The 15,571-nt window shown below is 51.2% G+C and overlaps 1 protein-coding gene across 1 annotated transcript in view; it reads right to left on the reverse strand.

Annotated features, from left to right (window-relative positions):
- Positions 1-15,571, reverse strand: part of PALLD (palladin, cytoskeletal associated protein) — a 203,976-nt gene that overhangs the window by 135,065 nt on the left and 53,340 nt on the right. Inside the window, exons 8-9 of the mRNA XM_076010738.1 lie at positions 10,390-10,509; positions 7,167-7,518 (exon numbers count right to left, since the gene is read on the reverse strand). Of these exons, the coding sequence (XP_075866853.1) occupies positions 7,167-7,518; positions 10,390-10,509 (472 nt within the window). The remainder of the gene's footprint in view (positions 1-7,166; positions 7,519-10,389; positions 10,510-15,571) is intronic.

Consider the following 15,571-nt stretch of genomic DNA (forward strand, 5'->3'; position numbering starts at 1 on the left):
TTTGTCACCCCCAGTGTGTTCGGTGAGTGTGTGCGTGTGCGCGCATGTGCATGTGTGCACATGTGCATGTGCGTGCGTGTGCGCGCATGTGCGTGTGTGCACATGTGCATGTGCGTGTGTGTGCGCGTGTGCATGTGCGTGTGTGTGTGTGCGCACGTGTGCATGTGCGTGTGTGTGTGTGAGATTCTATAGTAACAAACTGAAAAACTATTTTCTCCCCTCGTGTCTTCCCCTGATGGTATCTTGGAGGCGTCCTCCCGTTCCACACTGTGCACTTTCACCGTCACTAAATTGCTCTGTTATTTAACTAGGCTTCACAGGAGAAGGAAACCCACTTAGAGAAATAGAAGCTGATGCGTATTGAACCTTCGGGGTCAAGAGCAGAATGGTGTGTCTTCCAGACATTAGACTGGGGAGAGGAGGTGTTTGGATTGCACTGAATCTAATTTAGGGAGTGATTATTCTTCTATAGAATGTGTGTAAGGTGAAAGATGTGCACGTGTATATGTGTGCGTGCATATGTATCTTCTTGCCAAAGTGATCTTGGAGACCACCAGATTGTAGACCATTCAAAGGTAACGCCCTGGTCCCTTTCACAGGTGTGTTCTCCGCACCCAGCTGTGCAGATGCTCATTAGCAGTGAGGGGAGGAGGCTGTGCTAGAGTTTTATTATTTTATTTTATATTTTGGAGGCAGAGTCTCACTCTGCATTTGGCTCTTAGCATTTGGCTAAGAGTCTGTTCAGGTAAAATTCGAATTGAGGACACCTGGGCCTTTATTCATTCCTTTTTTTTTTTTTTTTGAGACAGAGTCTTGCTCTGTTGCCTGGGCTAGAGTGCCGTGGCGTCAGCCTAGCTCACAGCAACCTCCAACTCCTGGGCTCAAGCGATCCTCCTGCCTCAGCCTCCCGAGTAGCTGGGACTACAGGCACGCGCCACCATGCCCGGCTAATTTTTTCTATTTATTTTTAGTTGTCCAGCTAATTTCTTTCTATTTTTTAGTAGAGTCGGGGTCTTGCTCTTGCTCAAGCTGGTCTCTAACTCCTGACCTTAAGCAAACCTCCCACCAGCAGAGTGCCAGGGTGACAGGCGTGAGCCACCACGCCCGGCCGTGTGCTAAAGTTGTAAATACAGTTACGGGCATGGGAGGATCTCCTCACGGTTACCTGATGATTCTCTCTCTTTGGCCCTTTGTTACTTATTTTGCCCCAAATTGTTTTGCTTGCCTTCTCTTTGCCTTTTATGTTTGCTTTGGCTTTTTTAATCCACCGGGTAAGGCTTACACTAGGATGGAACCTGGGAGCCCACCCGTACTCGAACGCCAACAGAGATAAAGGCAGATCTCGAACCCTGGCCCGCAGAGGCTGAAGGACGGGGAACGCCTGGCCCTCCCAGCTCCGCTGCCCGCGCCACATGCAGGAGCTTACGCTGTGTGCAGCGCAAACAGGACGGGAAGGGAGTCGCACGGGGCTCTCCGCCCCGCCAGACGTCTGGCACCGATGGGCGTGTCAGCACGCCCAGTGCGGACCTCGGGCGGCAGTCTGCCCGCACCCACGGCCGGGTGTGCGCGCGGGGCCCGCCTCATTTTCTCCATGACGTTTTAAACTGAGATGTCGCTCACACGAGAACACAGGAGAACCGAGGAAGGAGTTGAGAGGCTCCCAAAATTAACTTGGACGAACTTCTCTAATGCAGCCCTATCCCCGAGGATTCTTACTTAACCCTTCACATTCATCCGGCGTATGAGCTATCATGGCAAGCGCCGTCCGCTGGGGAAGTATCTCGGGTGGGAAAACGGCGGGACCGTCGGGGTTTGAGGCGAGGAGTCCTGTGGTGCATCTGGGGGCCGGTGGAGCCGAGCAAAGGAGGCTGCTCTGAAGGCAGGCAGGAGATGAGACCTTCCTCTTCTTCACTGGCCTGCTTCTGCTCCCTCCATGCAAAAAACACGTCTGAGCGCCTGGTATCCGTGAGGCCCTGCTCCAGGCCCCGGTGACGGGGCAACGGAGAAAGGCGGACGAGGCCCCAATCCCCAAAGCGCACATTATCCGGAGCAGCCAGCAAAGCCTGAAGCAGGCCCGCATCTGTCAGGAGCAGCCGCGCGCTGTCGGCCAGCGGCCAGGACGATTCACTGGCCAAGCGCCAAGGGCTGCTCTGCGTGGGGTGGTCGGCGCAGCGGGTGACACCAAGCTGAGATTCGAAAGACCGGGAGGAGCCCGGCCGGCAGAGGAGGAACATTCCGGGGAATAGAACATTCCGGGCAAGGGAACAAGTTGTGCTTCGGCTTCTGTCTAGGAGCGTGGGGGACGCACAGGGGACTTCCAAATATGGACAGCCCGGCGGCTGAGTCACTGATAAAGGGACCGAGAGAGGCTGCTGCTATTTCCCTCTCCTCCCTCCCAAACACATCACCTCTGGTCCCCCGAGTGGGACGAAAGGCCGTTTCTGTGACTGTGCAGGGTGCTCCTTATCGCTTGTGAGTCTGGAGATGTGGCTTCGCTTCGTCGACCTAGGACTGGATGAAGGGCATGGAATGTCCCTGACACCTTAGTGTGAACAGGCCCCTGAGAAAGATTTGCAAGAAGGACAGACAGACCGGGTGTGTAAGGGCAGGGGTGGGAGCCAGAGAAAGGAGAGGGAGAAAAGCAAAGGCTGTAAAATGCAATTATTCTGGAAAGGCTGATTCAGCCTGAGATCATCTTACCCTTTTAAGATAAGAAGCAATGACACTGTTGTTTTCTTTAGAGACTGAGGGAGGGAAGAAGAGAAAGTAGTCAGAATAGGAGGCAAAGGCGGCTTTTGATTTAGCACACAAAATACTGAAAATCATTTCATTATCATTCTCCCGATTAAAAGGGCACGGGCTTTTATGGCAACGTGTGTGTATCTGGCACTAGAGTGACAGATAAGCATAATGTCACCTGCCTCTCTGTCCTGCTCCTGGCCACAGGGACTGTCTGCTGTTTCGCCCTTCAGTAACCTTCCTTTTGATTTCCCGTTTTGCTACTTCCACAGGTTTATTGCCTACCTCCCTCTCGCAAGACAGGGGAAGGATATATAAAAAGGAAGTAATAATAAAGGGGTTTGTTATTTACTATTAGGTTATTAGGTATGAAATGTCCGATTCCCTTAAGTGCCAAGTTTGACAGTTGGTATCTCAGGCATTTCACTTTGACACTTCTTGCTTTATTTGTATGGCGAAGGTACAACCTCAGTCTTTCAAAAGCACAGTTTGGCTTGTCACTATCTTTCATAAAACAATTGTAGGGCAATTTTTGTGAAACCACGGATAAGTAAAAAAATTCGCGTTATTTTCGAATACCAGTTCCGTCATGGAACCCATGCAGCGCAGACAGCTCGAAATACCAACGGCGTGTTTGGGAAGGATGTGGCTAATGAACACACAGTACACTGACGGCTTGAGAAGTTCCGCTCTGGCGATTCCAATCTTGAACATGAGCCACGTGGGCAGCCTGAGACCAGGGTGGGTGATGATGAGCTGAAAGCTGTAGCGGGAGCGAATCCATCTCAACCTAAACTTTTGATTCGAAATCGGACATTTCACATTTAGCGACCTGATACTATCTATTGTTTGGTCTGATTTGGGAGGCGAGCTCAGTGGGAAAACATCACCATGCTTTTCTGGCAAACTGCCTACGAAGTTTCCGCATTCTCAAGTTTCCCTCCAGGGTTTATTCCTAGGAATTCCATGCATATCCATGCCTTGGAAGGACTGTTTTTGGGTAGGAATAAAGAGAAACAAGGATTTTCACACCGAGCCCTACATTTGTTTTGAACCTTCAGGTGTTCTTTGTGGAGCGAGAGCAGCAAGAGACTTACTCGGTGCGTTGGCGCGGAACAAGGAAAGGAATGTGACACACGGCTAACAAGTTAGGTTTATGCTTATTCCCTCCTTTTCTCCTCCGACCAAAAAGTAAGATTTGAGCACCATGTCACTTCTTTGACACCGAATGACGCCATTAATGTTTTCTCGTGCAGTATATTCAGGTGCGCTTCACGGCCCCACAGCGCAGGGCGAGGCTCTGCCCACCCACAGCCTGCGTTTCACCTGAGCCAGGAGGCCCCCGTGGGACAGGAGGGTCAGCCCAGCTGCAGGGCTGGGATGGCCGCAGGTCGGCGGATGAGATTCCTGTCGGATCCTAACAGGGGATCGGGGCTGGACTTAGAGTTCGTGTTGTTTCTACCTTTTCACTTTAGTCTTGGACTTTCCCCCCCCTCTTCCCATGATCAATGTTGGAGCTGTATAAGAGAAAAAGAAAAAAAAAATGCAAAGATTTTCTTTTTGAAAACGATCCCCCCTCCCCCAGAGGAATCTTCTAAATCAAACACCATTTGCAGGTTAATTCATTGCAAGAGTAAATATTTTAGATCCTATCATGGGTGCCCTCCTAGCAGTTTGATTATACATGGTGAAGATGCATGAAACACCACAAAGCCGCGAGATTAGGGCCTTTCCCTTCACGAAACGGAATAAATCGCAGGCAGATCAGAGCAAACCATGGTTTTCACTGCTGACCATAAGAGGCGCATAAAACTCACTTTTACCCCAATATGTGAAAAGCAATAGACAAGTGTAAGATTTTATTTGGCAGTGACTTATAGTCACTGATTACCAATAGTCACTGATTACCAATAGTCACTGATTACCAATAGCTCGGCTGCCACCCTGAACTACCTGCCGATGTCATTCTGCGGCAGTTCCCTATCAATGGACGCAGCTTTTAAAACAACACTAGCGAACCTTTTTTGGACAAGGCCGTGACAAACTGAGGACCGAGTGGGCAACCTCACACCAAGCCAGTAGCCCCGGTCAGTTCAGGAGGGCAGCTTGGAGGAGGGAAAGCAGAAAATAGGAATTTTTTTCTTCCATTTCCTCTGTATTGTTTGAATTGTCACACCCAACGTGCATTCACTTTGTAATTGAGACAAAAATCCAATAAAGTGTTATGAGTCATAAGAAAATATGAAAATTAATCTGTATCTTTAAAGCATCGTGTCATACATCATTTTCTGCCCAGTTAAAAGGCAGTAATCGTGCAACATGGAAATGATTAAGTGATGCTCCGCGAATACGTTTAAACACACAAAGATTTCAGAAGAAAAATACGGCAAAAGGACAGGTTACCTGTCGGCCACCAGGTGGTGTGCTCAGGGGCCCTGCCCTCCCCCCATGACGGGGAAATGACCCTTTTCCCCTTTCGTCGGATCTTAAGCACCAAACCCGTTTTTTCCTGTGTCTGCTTTTATATCGAGGATCTGACTCACAAATACCTGATGTCACTCTTCAAACCTGTGCTTGAGCCACTCATCCTCTTAACAACCAGGAAGTTGTTCTGTCTGTTTTGTCGGTGGCTGCTCAGCACACACGGAGAGACTTCCCTAGGGCAGGACGGGAGCCGCAGGGCTGAGCAGGGCAGGAGGGGAGCCGCAGGGCTGAGCAGGGCAGGAGGGGAGCCGCAGGGCTGAGCAGGGCAGGAGGGGAGCCGCAGGGCTGAGCAGGGCAGGAGGGGAGCCGCAGGGCTGAGCAGGGCAGGAGGGGAGCCGCAGGGCTGAGCAGGGCAGGAGGGGAGCCGCAGGGCTGAGCAGGGCAGGAGGGGAGCTGCAGAGCTGCTGAAACTCGTGAGATAAGACGCCTGTCAACAGCTCCTCGGGTTTGCCCTGCTGTGATTTATGTCCCATTTATAACGGTCATTAGAGCAGACAGACGTCACTTAATCACAAGCACCGCCAGGTCCTGGTCGTTAAACACATCTGCTCCCTCCCTCCCGGGAGAGCAGGCCCCTGCTTTTATTAAAAGCATCGCAAAGACACATTCAAAACGCAGAGAGGAGAGAAGCCAGCGGTGGGCATTCATTTCATGGGCTGGTGCCACAGGAGTGCAAATCTCTTCCAAGGCCACCATTTTCCAGCTCGTTCTACCTGTTCGGCCTGTCGGCGGGGCCGGAGCACGGGCACCAGCTGTCGCCGGCACCTGTCGCACTGCTGTGCGCACACCTGGTGCCTGGCCCCGCATACGGCCTCGCAAAACGGCCAGAACGGGACTCACGGCTAAGTGCAGGACGGGAACGGATTTTCACAACCGCAACACGAGACTGTCCAAGAAGTCTGCCTTTATCACAATAGTCTGCCCTTTGAGATGTTCTCTCTGACGGATCAGTTACTTGATTAGTCTAATAATGTCCGTGACAGCGCTTAGTCAACGATAAAGGGACGGACGAACGCAAGGTGCCGCTTCCACTCGAAGACCTCGTACATCCTGATGTTCCTAACAGAGAAGCCGGGCCCAGGGAGAAGCCAGCATGGCACGAGGGAAACCGAGGACAACGCCTCCCCGAGAGGGACCCTCCCTGACGCACATCGGAAACGTCAGCTGCCACGCACGCGGACACAGGAGGGGTTCCCTAGACCCCGCGAACACGTTGCCGTGGAAACACGGGGGCAGACGCACACCCTAAGGGCAGCGATGGCGGTCTGTTGCGCTGCGCCATGACCCCGAGAGCTTCTTCCTGCCCCTCCTGACGCCGCGACGGCTCCGCCCACGACAGCCCTCTGCCGCGGTGCCCGCGTAAACAGCCCACGCAAGGTCACCATCCTGAGACGACAACGGAAGCCACACACGCAGGCGGTGGCCACGGCACCTCTCGGTTCCCCGGCGGTTCCCCGGCAGTCCGGAGCCAAGCAGGCCACGCTGCGACGGGCGCCCTTCCTCCTGACGGCCCCGGCCACCCTGACAGCCCCTGCTCATGGTGCCACATCTCCTGCTGACACCCGAGCTGGAAGCAGCACGCGCCAAGCACGCACGCGTACGGCTGGGAACGCATTCTGGGGAGGCCCCTTCTCCATCGCCTCCGGGGACGGCCACCCCCTTGGCCGTACGCTGCTGGGTGTGACACGGTCACAGCCGCGGCCGGTCACGGGCTTTAGCAGTGGCCGATTCAGCTCAGCCTCTCGTGCACCGCCTTTATGTCCAGGCGTTCTCAGCACCCTGAAGGACTGCGCCCGGCAGCGAGCTCACCCGGCTCAGGGACAGCCTGCCTGCAGAAGCGGCGACTGCCCCACAGTTGCATCCCGGCTAAAAGCTTTCCCAGCCAGAGAGGAACGCTCGAGCAGGGGTGCGGGAACGGCTAGGAGACCTCTCAGAATACTCACAGTTTGGGCTTGGCCAGCAGCGGCGGCGGCTCCTTGGTAGGCGAAAGCAGGATGGCTGGCGCCGCCGGGGGGCTCTTGTCGCCGACGTCAGCTTGGCCGTTGGCCAGCCCATTCATCCCGAGGACCGGACCGGCTCCCTGTGCCTCCCTCTCGGCGGGGCCGAGCTGCGTCTCACGTAGGGCTGCCCTGCCCGGGCCGGACGCGGGGCTGCCCGCCTGCTGGACCTCGGGGGTCTCCTGGGAAGCCGGCTCAGAGGGGCTTGTCTCCAAGATTGCAGGGGGAGGTGGAAAGTGCTGGAAGTGATCGCTGCTGCAGTCGCCCACTGAGTTATAGCTGCAGTTTTCGGTGTTGGCTAAGGGAGGGGAAATACAGGGAAAATGGTAAGACGCTTCCAGTTCAACAAGCGATTTCCACCTTGTCTTGGAGCTTCTGAGAGTCCCCTGCACCCTGCTTCCTTGCTAGAGACCAGGCAGGTGCGCTGGGCTCACTGGACGCAGAAGCTCGTCAGCTGGGGCTGCGCCCTCCCAGCTACCTGCTTGCCTCCTGACCGAGACCCCCCAGGGGAACCGGCTACTGCCTCATTAACTCACTTCAGATGAGAGCTAAAGACAGGGCCGGGCGCGGCGGCTCACGCCTGTAATCCTAGCACTCTGGGAGGCAGAGGCGGGCGGACCGCTTGAGGTCAGGAGTTCGAAACCAGCCTGAGCAAGAGCGAGACCCCGTCTCTACTATAAATAGAAAGAAATTGATTGGCAAACTAATATATAGAGAAAAAATGAGCCGGGCATGGTGGCACATGCCTGTAGTCCCAGCTACTCGGGAGGCTGAGGCAGCAGGATTGATTAAGCCCAGGAGTTTGAGGTTGCTGTGAGCTAGGCTGACGCCACGGCACTCACTCTAGCCCGGGGAACAGAGTGAGACTCTGTTTCAAAAAAAAAAAAAAAAAAAAAAAAGAGCTAACGGCAAAACCTGGTAAAACCTGACGACACAAACAGTGTCAAGTATCGGCGCTGTGCCCTCTCACATTCGGGCCCGTGGGCCAGACGGAACACCCTGTCTCCACCAACGTCGGCTTAAACTACAAGGTTTCAGGTAGATGCTCCCTGTGTTTCACAGCTAAGAGAGCTGAAGCTCCGAGTCACAGTGACATCTCTCCAGATCTAGCAAAGACTTTTTCCCATGTCAGGTGATCGCCCCGCCTGTAAGTCAGCACTCAAGAGGTTCTCACTGCTGCCCTCCGTGGGCCGAGAGTGCCTTCCGACCAGGTCGGTTTTGCATTCTGCGCCTCGCCCGGGCAGGGCAGGGCAGGGCTGGGGCTGGGGCTCGCACCCAGGATTGCTTACATGGAGGGAGACAGAAAGCTGGGGAGTGCCCGCTGTTAGTGTTTGGCCTGCGACAGACTTACCCTAGATGCAAGGGGAGAATATTCCGCACCCGTCTCTGCCATGAAGGCTTGCGGGGTGCAGGCGTCGGCCTCGCCGGGCTGTGTGCGGGCTCATCCGCGAGCCGACGCGAGTCGCAACGCTGGCCCTCCCTGCTCTCAGCTCCTGTTATGACGCCGCGGTTTCCTCTGAACGCTTGCTTTGTACAGGCGTGCACGGCCACTTGCGTGCACGGGTCGCACGCGTGGGCACTGCTGAGAGCGGGGCGTGCGCCTCTGCTCGGGAGGCGGCCCTCGGGCGTGAGTGTAGCATGAGGATGCCAGGAAACCGCCGTTTCCAAGATGGCGCCGTTTAAAGCCGGAGTCCTCAGACTCCAGCCCGCGGGCCGCATGCGGGTGTTTCTGCATGTTTTTTGTTTTTTGTTTTTTTTTTGCTTCAAAATAAGATATGTGCAGTGTGCACAGGAATTTGTTCATAGTTTTTTAAAAAACTATAGTCCAGCCCTCCGATGGTCTGAGGGACAGTGAACTGGCCCCCTGTTTTAAAAGTTTGAGGAGCCCTGGTTTAAAGCTTAAAGTGTTCATTCATATAACCGTTTTCCCGTTAAGATGAAGCTCACGTTTCTTTTCTCAATTGCCATGAAGCAGCAGGCACGGCGGCCACTCTGACAGCCTACACCGTGCGCTGGCCTGGGCCTCTGCTGCCCCCTAGCACCCAGCCCTCGCTCTTCTAGAGGAACCAAAGTGCGAGTCAGCTCCCCCCACGCTGTCGCGTCCTCCCCAAGACCCGTGTATCCACCCCTACTTATGTGTGCCGCGGGCCAGGCTCGGGCAGAGGGGTGGGTTAACAGCCTCCATGAGACGAGTAGCAGGGGTGAGGCAGTCACAGTGAGCTAAAAGCTCATTAGCAATAGCAGAAAACAGCCGGCTAAAATTAAAAAGAAAAACAAAAAGAGCAAAGAGCTGTCTCACACTACCTTGCCCAGCGGGGAGTTTCTGAGTTTAGAAAAGATCCACGTATTTTTGAATACTGGTTTCAACAGCACGGACATTGCTTTATTTTTCATACCAGTTATATATGCTGATACAGACCATGGATGAAATTTGATTTCCAAAATCTTTACACCTTCTCTGAGTTTACCTTGCATTGCCCTTTACACAAGTGGGTTTGTCTTGTGTTACCGTTTCAGAAGTTTTGACGGCGGATTAGACGGCCACTTGCGTGTACAGGCGTGTATGGCCACTTGCGTGCACGGGTCGCACGCGTGGGCACTGCTGAGAGCGGGGCGTGCGCCTCTGCTTGGGAGGCAGCCCTCGGGCGTGAGTGTGACCCGGTTAGCATGAAGACGCTAGGAAACCGCCGTTTCCAAGATTGCACCATTTAAAGCAGGCGTCCTCAAACTACAGCCTGCGGGCCACATGCGGGTGTTTCTGCATGTTTGTTTTTTTACTTCAAAATAAGATATGTGCATCGTGCATAGGAATTTGTTCATAGCTTTTTTTTTAAAACTATAGTCCGGCCCTCCAACGGTGTGAGGGACAGTGAACCGGGCCCCTGTTTAACAAGTTTGAGGACCTCTGATTCAAAGCAACAGCCCAGGTGTGTGCTCAGCTGCGACGTCACCCTCATCTTTTTGAGCCCGCCGCCTGCACTTCCACCGACTCCCCTCCCGTCCCCCAGGGCCCACCGAGTCACAGGGACACACGGACTGCAGGGTGACTCCGTGCTGGCGGGCGGGCGCTCCTGAGGGCCGGTGCTCGCCCTGGACAGTTCCTTTCTGCTGTGGCCACGCGCACCGTGTCTGGGGGGCAGAGCCCCGCCGCGCCCCCCGCCCCACGTACCTGAGGTGACAACCAGCCGCGCGGTGCTCGCCACGGAGCCATAGTCGTTCCTGGCCGCGCACGTGAAGATCCCCGCGTCCTCCGGGAAAGTCTCCGCGATGACCAGGGTGCAGATCTCCTCTGCAAGGGGAGGGGACAGAGCGACCGTCAGAGGGAAGCCGGGAGTCGCTCAGAGGAAGTCTGACCCTCTCCGCCTTTGCACCACCAACAAATCAGGTGATGACGACCGCCCGGTCGCTTTACACGGTGCTCACGGTGGGATCTCTGCACGTTTAGGTCAGCCGTCGGCCTGGGGGAAGAGCTGTGGGGTCAGACCCATTCTTTGTGGTTTTAAACAGGAGCACGTTTAGCGCAACGGTTAAATGCAATGTACGAGCAACGGCTTCGTCCTCTGTGGAACGGGGTATCTGTGAAGACACAGCGAGATGCTGCAAGTGTGCGACTCTGCACTTTGCACGTGGGGGACGCTCCGGAAACGCCAGCTTCATCTGCTCCCGCCCAGTTTAGCCAATCGTATGTGGAAGGCCTTTCCGTACAGTAAAGTAGACAATGCAAAGTAAAAGTCTCCCTTTCGTTACTCAATTCCCTCTGCATAGCCAATTCCCCTTCATGATCTCACTCCCTAAAGGCAGGCGCAATTAAAGAGTTTATTGTATTTGATTCTAGAAAAAACATTAACGTACCTATCATTTTGAAAGTAACCCGAGCATTATCGAGCCATATAGTTGTTGATGTAGCATGTCTGGTTTTGCATTACCAAGCGACGTGGCCTGCAGGCTCACGGGGCTTGACTCCATTTCCCATCCATCCCGTGAGCCTTAGCTCCCTAAGTCGTCCCCCACGTCCCTTCCGAGACCCCGTGAGGAAGTGGTACCTTCCTCGGGAAAGATCTGAGGACTCGTGATTTTAAGCTCTTGCAATTTTAGCAATGCAGCGTGGCTCAAGGTGAACTCTTTTCTAAAATACATTAATACGGGTTTAAAATTGTAAGGGCTATGAAACACACACCTTATTCTTTCAGCACGTTATTCAGTTTAACGTTGAAATGGGGTGGGAAAGAACTAGATGCCCAATGTAGAACACAGAATGAATGGATAATAGAGCTTAATAAGGACAAATGAAAGGAATTGAGATTATTTAGGTACAAGGGAAGGGCAATGACATAGGCCAAGTACTGCAAAGTCCCATTTATGCGGCATCTAAACTGGTCTCACCCTTAGAAGCAGCCCCATTGCAGTCCTGCCAACCGTGTACCAGCGTTCCCGTCTCTCTGCATCCACGGCAGCATCTATCGTTTTGGGACTTGTTAGTAGAGGCTATTCTAACAGGGGTTAGGTGATATCACATTGTGGTTTTAATCTGCATTTCCCTGATGATTAGTGATGTTGAACATTTTTTCTTACGTTGATTGGCCATTTGTCTATCTTCTTTTAAAAAGCTTCTGTTCATGTCTTTTGCATACTTTTTAATGGGGTTATTTGGTTTTCTCTTGCTGATTTGTTTGAGTTCTTTGTAGATTCTGGATATAAGCCCTTTATTGGATGCATAGTTTGTGAATATTTTCTCCCATTTTTTAGATTGTCTGTTTGTTCTCTTGATTTTCTTGTTAACTATGCAGAAGCTTTTCAATTTAATCAAGTCCCATTTATTTATTTTTATTGTTGCTGTGATTACCTTTGGGGTCTTAGTCATACATTCTTTGCTTAGGATGATATCTAGAAGACTTTTTCCTCCATTTTCCTCTAGAATTTTTATTGTTTCATGCCTTACTCATACTGCGGAAATTATCCCCTAACACTGAGAAGGAGGGAGTCCTCCTCAACTCATTCTATTAAGCCAGTATCATCTTTATACCAAAGCCAGTAAAGGACACAACAAAAAATGAAAACTACAGACGATTAACTCTTATGAATATAGATGCAAAAATCCCCACTAAAATACTAGCACATCAAATTCAACAGCACATCAAAAAAATAAATAAATAAAATAACTGATCATGACCAAGTGAGCTTCACCCTAGGGATGCGAGGATGGTTCAACATATGTAAATCAGTAACTGGGATCCATCACATAAACAGGAGCAAACACAAAAACCATATGATCCTCTCAATAGATGCAGAAAAAGCATTTGACAAAATCCAGCACCTTTTCATGATAAAAACCATCAACAAACTAGGACTAGAAGGGACATGTCTAAGAATTTTAAAAGCCACAAACCCACAGCCAACATTATACCGAGCAGGGAAGAGCTGAAAACATTCCCACCAAGAACTGCAACACGACAAGGGTGCCCACCATCACATACGAGTAACATAGGTCACGTTTTAAAATTTTATGATCAAAATAGACCTTTAAAAGATAAATTTGCTGTACCCAGTGTGAATGTGGATTTATGTGAATAATACTCCATAGAATTCTCTGCCTTTCCCAGTGGTCACGTAGGTGGAAAACAAAGCCAACTGTGTTCAATACTAGCAGGATATTTACTTTCAGTTCTCTACTGTTGATAAGAACAAAAGGAAAAAAAAATATTGAAATTCTGAATCCCAGTTACCTACTGTGTTTTATAATTTCAATGTTGTATTTCCATAAATAAAGTTCACATTAGGATCACGTCCCGTAAAACAGGAGGCTGCGGTGTAACAGGGAGGGCAGGTGTGTAAACTGAGGCATGCTCACCTCTGCCCACCTCAGCCTCTCATCAGTCCCCTGCCTCAAGATGCACCGTGGGGAAACACCAGGAACAAATGTGTAAAGCTACGGAGTGGGACCCAGCAATCCCACTTCAGGGAACACAGCCGAAGGAACTGAGATGTGTGCATTGGAGAGATATACACTCCCATGGTCACTGCAGCGTCACTCACAACAGCCAAGATATGGAAACAACTGAAGTGCTCACCGGTGAGTGGATGGATTGAAAAACGTGTGGTGCATGTGCACAATAGCATTTAGTCTTAAAAAGTCAGGAAATGCCATCATTTGAGACAACATGGATGAACCTGCAGGACATCATGCTAAGTGGAACAAGCGGGCACGGAGAGACAAACACTGCCTGATCTCACTTATACGTGGATTCTAAAGTAAGCAGAGAGTAGGATGGTGGTCACCAGGGGCGGGTCAGGGAGAGGGGACAGGGAGGGTGGGGTCTGGGAGAAGGGCACTGGGTACGAAGCCTCACTGAGACAGGAGGAATAGGTTCTGGGGAGCTACCGCAGGGCACGGTGACTACAGTCAATAATAGCGTATTGTGTACTTCAAAATAGCTAAAAGACTGGACGGTAAATGCTCTCATCACAAAGAAATGGTAAGTATTTGAGGTGATCAAGAGTTAATTAGCCTGATCTCATCATTCTACAATGTATATGTGTATCAAAACATTACACTGTGCCCCATAAATACATGCAATTATCTGTCAATTAAAATAAATACATATAAAAATAAAGTCTAAAAAACTATGAAGTACAGTGTATATTTAAGCTGTTTTGATATTTTTACATTGGTGATTTTTATTTAAGAAGACAAAGAAAAACAAAGAGAGAGAAGTTAGGTGGCAACTATGGAATAGGCAGGACACTGCATCACTCTAGTTTTATTTCTATCCTGCTTTTGACCCTTGATAAACTTTATCAGGGTAGATACAGCTATATCGGGATATAGCTATTATTTAATTTTGTATCCTAGGTGGCTTAGTTTCTCAAGAAGATTGGGTTATTCTGGTGGTGGGGGGGCAACTGTTATGAGATTTATATGATTGGGTGGAGAGTGTTGCGAATGTTTTCAATCTTGAATCTTTTATTGTGGTGTTTCCCAAACCTGTTTGATGATAACAATCACCTGGAACTCTTGTTAAATATGTTGATTACACGGCCCTCCCCTCTTCCCTAGAAATCTGATTCAATAGATCTGGGCTGGGGCCAAGAACTTTTTTTTAATGCCCTTCCCAGATGCTTTTGATCTCGGGAAAAGCATACAGAACTTTGTCCTGAAGAGAATGGATTCGAACCCAAGCAGAGACACGCTTCATGTCCAATCCGGGCACATGCACGGCTACGTATACATGCATGCATATAAGGGAAATAAAAGTTTCACAAAAGAATGAATTCATATGAGGTGCCCTGTTACCATTTTTAGTCTATTTCATTTTTTAAAGCGGTGGCGGTCACCCACTTTCGTGGGCCACGGGCAGCAGTTTGAGAACACGGCCCCATCCCAGCGAGCCCAGCTCCCTGGCTCCGTGCACGTGGGTGAATCCCGAAGAAAGGGCTTCCCCATAAAGGTCTGCGAGGCACGGGTACGTTTAGAGCACATAATTGTGATTTGATTAACGGCGCCACCTAATAGAAAGAAAACAGGAGAACAGAGCGCGAGGTGATCCTGTGGCTTTTTGACTGTGCTGCACACAGTCCTTGGCTTCTCCGTGGAAGAGGAAGACGGAAGGTGCGGAGATCATTCAGGTTGGAGATTCACGTGAGATTAAGATAAGTCCCTGGGAACGCGGGGTGTCTCGGGATGGATTGGGAATTTGTGGATCGAATCTGCATGGTTAAAGAATGAGTTAAGGCCGGGCGTGGTGGCTCACGCTTGTAATCCTAGCACTCTGGGAGGCCGAGGCAGGCGGATTGCTCAAGGTTAGGAGTTCAAAACCAGCCTGAGCGAGACCCTGTCTCTACTATAAAAATAGAAAGAAATTAATTGGCCAACTAATATATATATATAAAATTAGCCGGGCATGGTGGCGCGTGCCTGTAGTCCCAGCTACTCAGGAGGCTGAGGCAGGAGGATTGCTTCAGCCCAGGAGTTTGAGGTTGCTGTGAGCTAGGCTGACGCCACGGCACTCACTCTAGCCTGGGCAACAAAAGCGAGACTCTGTCTCAAAAAAAAAAAAAAAAAAAGAATGAGTTAAAAGCCCACTGAACGGCAGAAGGCCAAGCACGACTGAGAGCATCGTGGCCGTGAGGATGGCGGAGACTGAGCAGGCGGGTCCCCGGGGGCTGTCCCGGGTCACGGCTCACCGATGCTGGCGCCACGGCCGGCGTCCTGCTCCGACACACACGCTCTCTGTCCCGGAGCACACAGACTCCCTGGTGGTCCTGTGTTTTTTTTCCTAGTTCCGGACACCGGAAACCTGATGTAAAGCCAGGTAACGAAAGACTGAAGCTGAGAACCAGGGACTTTCCTGGTG

The sequence above is a fragment of the Microcebus murinus genome, chromosome 15 (genome assembly GCF_040939455.1).
Source record: "Microcebus murinus isolate Inina chromosome 15, M.murinus_Inina_mat1.0, whole genome shotgun sequence".
NCBI classification, from domain to species: domain Eukaryota; kingdom Metazoa; phylum Chordata; class Mammalia; order Primates; family Cheirogaleidae; genus Microcebus; species Microcebus murinus.